Here is a 12,826-nt window from a genome sequence, read left to right on the forward strand (position 1 = left end):
TCCTGTGGCTGAGCACAGGCTCTAGGGTGTGCAGGCTTCAATAGTTTTAGCACCCGGGCTCAGTAGTTGTGACTCTTGGGCTCTATAGTACAGGCTAGTTAATGGAGCATGGGCCCAGTTGCTCAGCGGCATGTGGGATCTTCCCTAACCAGGGATCAAACCTGTGTCTCCTGCATTGGCAGGCAGATTCTTCACCACTGAGCCACCAGGGAAGCCTCAAAAATATATAGTCTTTATAAGAAAAGATGCTGAAAGAAATACCTATGTATCCAAAAGAATCATCTTCAGTCCATTCTTCAAAACACAGATGAAAATTAACTATAAATTGAATTCAGACCTTACTGAAAAGCTAAAAATAGAAAGTTTTCATAAGAAAATATAGTAGAAAATCTTTATGGCTTTGAGTTAAGTAAAGATTTCTTAGCTACAACACAAAAATCACAATTTGTAAAAGAGAAAGATAGATAAGTTAGACTTCAAAATGAAGAAAATTTCTATTTGTAAAACTTTTTTTTTTTTTTGGCTGCATCACAAGGCTTGCAGCATCTTAGTTGCCTGACTAGGGACCAAACCCAGGCCCTGGCAGTGAAAGCACAGTGTCCTAGCCACTGGACTGTCAGGAAATTCCCAGTAAAACTTTTTAAGAAATGAAAAAATAGACTATAAACTGTAAGAAAATATTTGTAAGTCACATATGTGATAAAGGACTTGTATCCAGAATATACAGAGAACTCCCAAAGCACAGTAATAAGAATACCAAAAACCCAATAGGAAAATGGGAAAAATATTTTAATAGACATTTTGACAAAGAAGATATGCATATGGGAAATGAGCATATGAAAATATGCCTAACATCATTAGGCATTGTTATTGTTTAATTACTCAGTCTTATCTAACTGTTTGCAACCCCATGACTGTAGTATGCCAGGCTTCCCTGTCCTTCATTAGGCATTAGAGAAGAACAAATGAATTATAATTGAGATGTCATGATACACCTTTTAGAATAGTTAAATCTAAAAAGACTGTACCAACTATTGATGGTGATGTGGAGCATCTGGAACCCTACATTTTGCTAGCGGGAATGAAAAGCAGTAATCCCAATTTGGCAAAATAGTTCAGTAGTTTCGTTAAAAGTTAAACATGCACCTACTATGACCCAGCCATTCTTTTTCTAGGTTTTATTGTTGTTGTTGTTAGTTTTCTAAGTCATGTCCAACCCTTTTTTGACCCCATGGACTGCAGTCCTCCAGGCTCTTCTGTCCATAGGATTTCCCAGACAAGAATATAGGACTGGGTTGCCATTTCCTTCTCCAGGGGATCTTCCCAATCCAGGGATCAAACCTGCGTCTCCTGCATTGGTAGGAGAGTTCTTCACCATTGAGTCACCAGGGAAGCCCTTCTGGGTGTTCACTCAAGAGAAATGAAATCATATCTCCACACAAAGTCTTGTATGTTAATGATAGCAGCTTTATTTGTGATAGCCCATAACTTGGGATAATCCAATTTATGTCAAGAGGTAAACTGTGGTATATCCAAACAATGAAACACTTCTCAGCAATGAAAATGAATGAAATATTAATTCATAGAATAGCATGAATAAATCTCAAAGCAGTTATTTTGAACAAAAAGAAGCCACATGAAAAGAGTACATACTATGTGATTTAATTTATATATATTAAATAAAACTCTAGAAATTGCAAAGCAGTCTATAGTGAAAAAAATATATCAGTGGTTGTAGGGGAAGAGCACGGGCAGCTGAGAAGTGTGTAAGAAAGGGATTAGAAATCAGGAGGAAACTTACCAGGGTAAGGAGTATGTTCATTATGTTGACTGTGGCAAAGCAGTCTATACTGACAAAAATATATCAGTGGTTGTAGGGGAAGAGCACTAGCAGCTGAGAAGTGTGGAAGAAAGGGATTAGAAATCAAGAGGAAACTTACCAGGGTAAAGAGTATGTTCATTATGTTGACTGTGGTGATAGTTTCATGGGTGTGTACTGAAGTCTAATCTTATGAAAATGTACACTTTATATAAGTGTAGCTTGTATGAAAATTATAACTCAATAAAGCTTTAAAATATATCCGATTAAATTTTAAATTTTTAAGAGTTTTTTTAACTTTTAAAAATCTTTCCATATCTCTTTATAAAATGACTCTAATTTCATATATTTTTGTATAAAGTTCTCTTAAAAACACACTATTAATATAACCTGTAACACAGTTAAGTAGTCCAGACTCTCATGATCTTACTAAAATTTTTCACTTTGTTTTTCTTTCAATTTATTCTTTTCTCTCTTTATAGCAATAGTTAAGTAATACCCTTTTTTCAATCTTTTTCATATTTTTAGAGGTAAAAAGGTATTCTACAGAAGCTGATAGACCTCTCACATTAGCTGGTTCTATAATGTACTGGTATTGTGTCCTGGGACATGCTTGTAGTTTCATTACAAAATGAGATAATTTTGTAGACAGTTTGGCAAAAAAGAAAATCCATGTTTAGGACTTCACAAAGAGTTGGAATGGAACTTTTAAAATTTCTCTATATTCTGTTGGACAGTGACCTAACTGAAAAGTGAAGCTCTTTATGATGAAAATCCTCAGAAAACTTCAGAAAGGAAGATAATAGATAATCAAATTATTAAGTGAAAGTGTTAGTTGCTCAATCGTTTCTGACTTTTTGCAACCTCATGGACTGTAGCCCATCAGGTCCTCTGTCCATGGGATTCTCCAGGAAAGAATACTGGAGTGGGTTGCCATTTCCTTCTCCAGGGGATCTTTGTGACCCAGAGATCAAACCCAGATCTCCCACATTGCAGGCAGATTCTTTACCATCTGAGCCACTAGGGAATCCCCCAATATAAATTTGGTTTAGCCATCCTGAAAATAGACTTTAAAGGCTTTAGAATTTTAAAAGTTCTTTTGTTCAAACAATAGAGTTTGTATTATAATTGCCAGGCTAAGATTAAAACAAGAATTATATACTATTTTATATCTTACCTGAAATCTTTCCCTGGTTTTCAGGTTCATAAATTTCATTACTTCAACAGTGAATGCCATGAGGAAGTTTCAACATATAAAATGCCTAGTAGTTTGCTACCTACATTTCTATTCAAAAGACTTACTCACCGCAGAATTTATTCACAAGATTTTTGAAGTTTCTTAAATAAATCCCCTAGGTATTCCAGACAAGAGAAAGGAGAGATCATTATTATGTTATTTATCCTCTGATCATCATGACTACTACCTCCCCCATGGCACCCTCCATGGATCAGGAAGGACTGGCAGACACCAGTATTATTTGCAATATTCATTCTCTGTATAAGACCCAAGATTTTTCATAACATTATCCTTCCTTTCACAATAACATCAATAATAGCTAACATTTATTTGGTATTTATTGTTGTTGTTCAGTAGTTAAGTCATGTCCGAGTCTTGGACCCCATGGACTTCAGTGCACTAGGCCTCCGTGTCCTCTCCCAGAGTGTGCTCAAATTCATGTCCATTGAGTCCGTGATGCTATCTAACCATCTCATCCTCTGCTGCCCTCTTCTGCTTTTGCCTTCAATCTTTCCCAGCATCAGGATCTTTTCTAACTAGTCAGTTCTTCGCATCAGGTGGCCAAAGTAAGCTTCAGCAGCAGTCCTTCCAATGAATATTCAGGATTGATTTCCTTTAGAATTGACTGGTTGGATCTCCTTGCAGTCCAAGGGACTCTCAAAAGTCTTCTCCAACACCACAATGCAAAAGCATCAATTCTGCAGCACTTAGCCTTCTTTATGGTCCAACTCTCACATTCATACATGACTACTGGAAAAACCATGGCTTTGACTATACGTACCTTTGTCAGCAAAGTTGTATCTCTGCTTTTTAATATGCTATCTAGGTTTGTCATAGTTTTTCTTCTGAGGAGCAAGTGTGTTTTAGTTTTATGGCTGCAGTCCCCATCCACAGTGATTTTAGAGCCCAAGAAAGGAAAATCTGTCACTGCTTCCATTTTTTCCCTATCTATTTGCTGTGAAGTGATGGAACTTCATGCCATGATATTAGTTTTTTAAATGTTGAATTTAAGCCAGTTTTTTCAGTCTCCTCTTTCACCCTCATCAAGAGGCTCTTTAGTTCCTCTTCATTTTCTGCCATTTAGAGTGGTATCTGCATATCCAAGGTTGTTGAAATTGGGTATTTATTGTGTGCAAATACTGAGTTAAGCTTAATTCTGAAAACAATCCTCTACTCAGCATAAAAATGAATAAAATAATGCTATTTGCAGCAACACAGACGGACCTAGAGATTATCATACTAAGTGAAGTAAATCAGAGAAAAACAAATATTATATGATATCACTTATATGTGGAACCTAAAAAAAAATTGATACAGATGAACTTATTTGCAAAACAGAAACAGACTCACAGACTTAGAAAATAAAAGGGGAAATGTATGGGGGAGGGATAAATTAGGAGTCTGGCATTGACATATACTCACTACTATATATAATAATAATCAACAAGGCCTTATTGTATAGCACAGGAAACTCTACTCACTATTCCGTAGTAACTTACACAAGAAAAGAGTCTGCAAAAGAATGGATATATGTATAACTGAATCACTTTAGTGTACGTCTGAAACTAACACAACATTGTGAATCAAATATCCTTCAATATAAAATAAAAACTAAAAAAACATCAGTCCTGTAAGATAGGAACTCTTATCTTCCTCAAAAAGATAAGGAAAGTGAACCATGGTGATTGTAAGTAACATACTCAGATATTGCAGCAATTAACTTATAATTGAGAACCCCAAAACAAGCTTTTAACCAAGGTATTAGAAAAATGTTTCCATAAATAGTCATGAAACTAGAAAACTTTCAAGCTTAAAATGCTAGAAAAATTTTTACCTTCTGTCTATGCTTAGTTCCCATCTAGATTTTGTCCTATTCTAGGGCATGATATTCAATCCAGTTTAACAGGTGTAAAGGAAAATATGCCTGTCATTTCTTCTAAAGTCTTAGCTATCAGCACATGTGTGTTAATTTATACTTTTTTAATGATAGTGACTGAGTGAAATGCCAAAAGGTGATAAGTTGCACAGTCACTTTTGTATAAAATTTATTTTATGTTTTTATATCATTATCAGTATTATAGGCAGTAAATTTTTTCTAAGAGAAATTCTGCTTTCTTCTCTATTACCTATTATATTTGATATTTTATATTATAGATCTATTCAAGATGGGCTAACTTCTTTAGATTCCATTATGCTCCCAAACTGGGGTTATAAACAAAGTATTTCATTTTATCTATAGACAAATCTTCCTGAAGTTTCTCTATTAAAAATTTTTAAATTATATAAGCCTGAATGGCCTTCTGTGGTTCTGGGGACACTGGCTTCTGTTTTAAATGGAACTGTTCATCCAATATTTTCCATCATCTTTGCAAAAATTGTAACTGTAAGTAAAGCTAATTCTCTAATATTTTTAACCATTTTAAATGAAGTGTGACCTGAGAGAACAGACCTTGGGTACTTTAAAACTCAACAAGGGGAAAATTGAGACGTGTAGTGGGTCACCCCTAGTGTGGGATCCATGATAGAAAGGTTAGCTAATGTTCTCAGGGGATAAGCCAGCCTCTATTGTGAAGTGTTGGGCTGTACCTTGTTAATCTGGCAATCAGTAAAGAAATTGCTTTGTTTTCTAATTCTGACTCCAGTGCTGTATCAGCATTCCAAAACACTGAAGTAATAAAAGAGACAAATACGACTACTCTTTCTGTCAACTGGTCTGAACAATGACCATTTTTTATTACCAGTCAGAAAGAGGAAATAAGGAGTTCGGGACTGTGCTGCGGACCCAGGAGAGCTGATGATTTCAAGGATCTTATTAGAGCCATGTTAAGTCTTCAGTTTTAACAACAGCAACAGTCCAAGACTGTTGACACTGTGTCAACATAGATGCCAATATATGTATAGTTACTAATTTTAGGAACAATTTCTAGAGACATGTTAAAGGTCTCATGTTGCAGGTGGTACTCTGAATAGGGGAATATTAAGAAACCTGAGTTATTAGAAATAATATTTCAATAGTTTCTTTGAAAATATACAGTGATATTAATAGCAGATAGAGGGCTCATTTGTCTGGTCCCTTATTGATATACCTTAAGTGAGAGGATTTATGACAAGCTATTTTTCATTAAAGTAGTGTTATTTTTTATTTTATGTAATGAATGTAGAGGACAGAATAAGATGCATTTTTCCCCAGAATTATGTGGAAATTATTATGTTGAAATTCATTTTTTAAATCCTGATGAATAGATATTTTAGTTTTTTTCTTTCTTTTATATTCTCCTCCAATCACCTGATTTTAAAAATCTACTCCTTTTCAGATGTTTGAAAATGATGATAAAACCACATTAAAACATGATGCAGAAATTTATTCCATGATATTTGTAATTTTGGGTGTTATTTGCTTTGTCAGTTATTTTATTCAGGTAAGCTTTTAATGAATTAACTGTGTACGTGATTACTGTTTTGTGTCATCCTATTTGAGTTAAAAATAGTAACTAGATATAACTAAATAAAATACAAATATGTAAATATAGTAACTAAATATTCCAAAGCAATGGAAAAGACAGTTAAGAATAAATGTAAACTTTTGTTTGTTTCTTTTCCAGGGATTATTTTATGGCAGAGCAGGGGAAATCTTAACCATGAGATTAAGACACTTGGCATTTAAAGCCATGTTATCTCAGGTTGGTGGTTAGTTATTTTTATCTTATTTTATTTAAAATGTGTTTTTAAATATTCTAGTTTTTAGTTTTTTCTTCAGAAACATTTTCTTGACATAACCTTTCCTTTGATCATTTAAAAGCATCCTTTTTGTGTCCCAAGCAGCATCTAACATCAGAATTCTTGTGGTGAACTTTCCTAACAGAAGCAAGTAAAAAACTGTTATGTTCAAAAATGCAACTTACAGAAAACAAGATTTAGAGTTCACTCCTTCTTCCTTGCATTTATCTTGACAAATCTCTTTCAATGTATAGTGTTCTAGAATCAGAATGGAAGGCTAACTTAAAACTGAAAAGGAGTGTTAAAAACTACAGTATCTCGAGGAACATGTTGAAAAAAGAGGAGTTAATTTCTCATAGTGCTCATTCACTGCTGCTTCTTAAAGCAGTCATTCTTTCTGCCCGCATCAGAAGAGTACTGAATTCAGATAACATCTGTCTAGCTTGTGACATATAATCATTCACACCTATGAAATAACTAAAAATAGGTGAATCAAATAATAATCTTGAAAAGTGAGTCGTGAGGGCAAATGGCAGGAATGTCTCAGATTGGCACCTCTAAAATTCTTTCAGGAGGCTGAGGTGTATTGGGTTACCCTGAAAGCCAGTAATCATTTGAAGCCCTTTGCCACACTTTCTGTCACCGGACCTCACCATGCAGGAGTAAATAGCTTCCTGCCAGGGTCATTTCTTTTCAAAAGTAGAGATACTATCCCTCCAGCCGAGTCATCAAAACCAGTTTTTACATCTTGTGACTTTTAGCAGCAGTGCTCAAAGGACTGCTGAGTAACAAAACTCCTCCACCTTGGTGTGCTGTTAGAGGATTACAGATTAAAAAAAAAAAAAAAAAGAGTGAGTTTCCAAGCAACCTGATGCTTGGAAGCAGTTGGTACCTAACATCCTCTCTCAAAATGTCCTATTAGAGAGAACTGGAAGCACTCAGTCCAGAAAAACAAAAATCTACTTGATGGATCATAAAATGACTTAAAGATTGCACATCTTGTGTAATTCTCATTAAGCTTCTACTTTTTTTTCCTATGAATAGTTTATGTTTTTACCTCAGATCTTTGATGAAATTAGGTGTGATTTTATTTGGCTACTACTGTGTTTCACATTTGTTGAAAATTTCTGCTCATTTTTGTTTTTCTTTGTGTATTTATGTTTTCTCACATTCAAGGACATTTGTTTTCAATTTCCAGGAACTTTTGAAAATGTTCCCTGAATTTCTGAATATCTTAAATAGAAGAATATAAATTTTAACTTTTCCAATTATTACTTTGAACTTCTTTCTAGAGGTTTACAGGATGCTTTTGGTGGCATATCCTAAAGGCCATAAGCCAGTTTAACCAGTAGATATTGTTAATCCAGTATCCTGATGGCTGATACTGGACATTAATCCTCTGCTTAGCATTAGCCATGTGACCACAAGGAGAGTAACATTCTTGGATTAAGTAGTGTCTGCCCATGAGAATACACCTACCTGTAAACTATAAGCTCTCTTTCTTCAGAACATACAAAGACACAAATAGAAACTGTGCTATTCAGCAGATGTTATTCATTTCTCCCATAAATTCAACTGAGCCCCTTTCAGTTTACCATTTGATTTCCCTCTTCATTCTTCAGCACTCTTTTTGCTTATTTGCTTTTTTTAAATTGGAAAAAAGGAGTAATGTAATTGGCCTTTTCTTCATAAATGTCTTAGAAATTTCACTTTTGTCTGTTAGTAAGGGAAATTCCTAATGTACAGCTTTGCCCTAACTTCTGTTACTTGTTTTTTCCCCTAAGATAAAGTTGTTTTTTTTTTTTTTAAGTCTTAGAAAGCATGCTGAAACTTGCAGTGCTTTTTATAACCATTTTGAAACTTCAGTTGAAGTTGAGGTATTTATGGAATCAGGTGTGGTCTTTTTGTAGGTATAAAATTGCTATTTTATTTGATCACTTGAGATCCTTCCAGTTGAAAAGAATGTTCAAATTGTTGCTGATTTCAGTGGTTATAAATAACTCATTGTTTATTATGTTTAAGGGCTTCTCTTATGGCTCAGCTAGTAAAGAATCTGCCTGCAATGCGGGAGATCTGGGTTTGATCCCTGGGTTGGGAAGATCCCCTGGAGAAGGGAAAGTCTACCCACTCCAGTATTCTTGCCTGGAGAATCCCACAGGGGTCACAAAGAGCTGGACATGACCAAGTGAGCACAAAACGATAAATATTAGCCTATAGATCTATTTGGCTTTTTAAAAGATGTAAAGCTTATTTTTGCCTATTTCTCTCTAAACTGAATTTGGCACGGGGGGTGGGCAGGAGGGAGGTCTAAATCATTAGAAGATGGCGTTAGTGGAGATCACTAAGGAATCTCCAAAAAGATTTGAGGTAACAAATCCTGAAGCAGGAAAAACATATCATGAAACTCAACTGTAATGCTTCAGTTAGATGGGAGGCCGAAAAGGGTTTTGATTAAAAATTCTAGCATTTGGTTGCCTAGGTTTAAATCCTGGCCTCAGTTCTTTCCAGCTGTTTGACCTTGGGCAAGTTACTTAATCTCTCAGTTCCTCCTTCTTCTCATTTATAAAATATGGATAATCATAGTATCTGTCTTATACTTGTGATGATTAAATAAGCAAAAACATACCAAGCACTTACAATGCCACTGCTGTAGATTTTTACTTCTATTAGAATTATTGGCAGGAAAATGGGTTTTCTAGTATCAGAAAACTTAATGAAAATGAAAGTTGTTCAGTCATGTCCAACTCCTTGTGACCCCATGGAGGGTACAGTCCATTGAATTCTCCAGGCCACAGTACTGGAGTGGATAGCTGCTCCCTTCTTCAGGGGATCTTAGCCTAACTTAGAATCATTTTATCATCAGAAAGATAAGAAGCAAGCTAATTTTTACTCAATACCAGCTGTGTTCCAGAAACTCTGCTAAATGTTTTACCATATAGGGCCTATGCTGAAAAGCAAACCCTAGAGTGAATAATTGCTGACTTGTTGAAAAGCAAGTTTGGATATCTTGCTGATTGAACATCATCAGATAAGGACTAAGACTAGTCATATATGTATCCTTTGCCTTACGTATTAGAGCAATTACTATACTATAGAATCAGGAATGTTTACACTGTGTAATTATTTCTATATTTCAGCATGACATGGAATACCCAATGAAGTTTTAGATACAATATGAAGTATAAAAAAGAATTTATTATTTAATACTACACTCCTGATTCTATAGACTCTATACTATAGAATCCATGTCATGCTGAAATACAGAAATAATTACACAGTGTCAACTATATATATACATATATATATATATATATACACATACACACACACACACACACATATATACACATATAATTGTGTTTGTGCATGCTCAGTCAGTCATGTCCAAAACTCTTCATGACACCATGGACTGTAGCCCACCAGACTCCTCTGTCCGTGGGATTTCCCAGGCAAGAGTAGTTGGCAAACCACCCCAGTATACTTGCCATGAGAGCCTCATGAAGTGTATAAAAGGCCTTTTAAAGAGATATGACACCTAAAAATGAGTCTCCCAGGTCTGAAGGTGTCCAATATGCTACTGGGGAAGAGTGGGGGAGAATTACCAATAGCTCAGAGTGAATGAAACAGCTGGGCCAAAGCGGATATGATGCTCAGTTGTTGATGTGTCTGGTGACGCAAGTAAAATCTGATGCAGCAAAGAACAGTATTGTATGGGAAAACTGGATATGGTCAAGCAGGAGATGGTAAAAACATCGACATCCTAAGAATCAGCAAACTAAACTGGACAAGAATGGGCAAATTTAATTCAGATGACCATTATATCTACTACTGTGGGCGAACAATGCCAGAGAAGAAACAGAGTGACCCTTATAATCAGCAAGAGTCTGAAATACAGTACTTGGGTGCAACCTTAAAAAGGACAGAATGATCTTGGTTCGTTTTCAAGACAAACCATTCACCATCAGGGTAATTTGAGTTTATGCCCCTACCACTGATGGAAGAGACGGAAAGAATACATGGATGAACTGTACAAAAAATGACCTTAATGAACCAGATTACTACAATGATGTGGTTAGTCTCCCAGAGTCAGACATTCTGGAGTGTGAAGTCAAGTGGGCCTTAAGAAGCACTGCTGTTAATAAAGCTAGTGGATGCAATGAAATTCCAGCAGAACTATTTAAATCCCTAAAGGAGGATGCCATCAAGGTTTTGCATTCATTATGTTAGCAAATCTGGAAGACCCAGCAGTGGCCACAGGACTGGAAAAGGTCAATCTCATCCCAATTCCCAAGAAGGGTAGTACCAAAGAATGTGCTAACCATCAGACAATTGCATTCATCTCCCATGCTAGTAAGGTCATGCTTAAAATCTTGCATGCTAGACTTTGGCATTATGCAAACCAAGAACTTCCAGATGTCCAAACTGGGTTTAGAAAAGGAAGAGGAACTAGAGATCAAATTGCCAGCATTCGCTGGATTATAGAGAAAGCAAGGGAATTTCAGAAAAACTTCTATCTCTGTTATATTGACTACACTAAAGCTTTTGACTGTGTGGATCATGAAAAATATGGAACACTCTTAAAGAGATGGGAATACCAGACTGTTTTACCTGTCTTCTGAGAAACTGTATTCGGGTCAAGAAGCAGCAGTTAGAGCCCTGTATGGAACAACTGATTGGTTCAAGATGGGGAAAGGAGTACAACAGAGCTGTCTGCTGTCACCCTGTTCATTTAACCTATGCTGAGCACATCATGAGAAATGCCAGGCTGGATGAGTTACAAACTGGAATCAAGATAGGCGGGAGAAACATCAACAACCTCAGATATGCAAATGATACCACTCTAATGGCAGAGAGCGAAGAGGAAATAAACAGCCTCTTGATGAAGCTGAAGGAGAAAAATGAAAGAGCCGGCTTAAGACTAAATATTCTTTTAAAAACCAGTAAGATCCAGCCCCATTACTGTATGGCAAATAGAAGGGGAAAAGGTGGAAGTAGTGACAGATTTCCTCTTATTTGGCTCCAAAATCACTGCGGACAGTGACTGCACCCATGAAATCAGAAGACGATTGCTTCTTGGCAGGAAAGTGATAACAAACCTAGACAGGGTGTTGAAAAGCAGAGACATTACTCTGCCAACAAAGGTACGTATAGTCAAGGCTATGGTATTCCCAGTGGTCACATACAGTTATGAGAGTTGGACCATAAAGAAGGCAGAACACCAAAGAATTGATGCCTTTGAACTGTGGTGCTGGAGAAGATTCCTGAAAGTCCCTTGAACAGCAAGGAGATCAAACCAGTCAGTCTTAAAGACCAACCCTGAATATTCACTGATGCTGAACCTGAAGCTCCAGTATTTTGGTCATCTGATTCAGATGACTCATTGGAAAAGTCCCTGATGCTGGGAAAGATCAAGGCAGAAGGAGAAGAGGGCATCAGAGAATGAGATGGCTGGACGGCATCACCGATGCAATGAACATGAACTTAGGCAAACTCCAGGAGACGGTGGGGGACAGGGAGGCCTGGTATGCTGCAGTCCATAGGGTCACAAAGAGTCCAACATGACTGGGCGACTGAACAACAGCAACAGAAACAGAAATGTAATATTAAATAATCAATTATTTTTTATACTTTTACTTTATATTGTATCTAAAACTTCTTTGGGTATTCCATGTCATGTGAAATATAGAAATAATTACACAGTGTAAACTATATATATATGTATGTGTATATATATATATATATATATATATATATATATATATATATAAAATTCTATGACTGCATGCTCAGTCACTCAGTCCTGTCCAAAACTCTTTGCAACCCCATGGTCTGTAGCCCACCAGACTCCTCTATCCATGGGATTTCCCAGGCAAGAATACTGGAGTTAAGTTGCCATTTCCTTCATCAGGGGATCTTCCCAACCCAGGGATCAAGCCTGCTAGTATACAATAAAAACCAAGTAATGTCTTCTAGATCAGGAGTGCTGTAGTTAAAACTACCACTCATGTGTGTTCACAATAAGATAGGCTCTTGACTGGGGTTCTGTTCTCAAC

At 36.2% G+C, this 12,826-nt stretch overlaps 1 protein-coding gene across 1 annotated transcript in view; it reads left to right on the forward strand.

The window, feature by feature from the left end:
• ABCB5 (ATP binding cassette subfamily B member 5) overlaps positions 1–12,826 on the forward strand; it is a 115,091-nt gene that overhangs the window by 59,399 nt on the left and 42,866 nt on the right. Inside the window, 3 exon segments of the mRNA XM_068972746.1 lie at positions 5,296–5,439; positions 6,371–6,475; positions 6,659–6,736. Of these exon segments, the coding sequence (XP_068828847.1) occupies positions 5,296–5,439; positions 6,371–6,475; positions 6,659–6,736 (327 nt within the window).

This window comes from Capricornis sumatraensis, chromosome 5, assembly GCF_032405125.1.
Source record: "Capricornis sumatraensis isolate serow.1 chromosome 5, serow.2, whole genome shotgun sequence".
NCBI classification, from domain to species: Eukaryota; Metazoa; Chordata; class Mammalia; order Artiodactyla; family Bovidae; genus Capricornis; species Capricornis sumatraensis.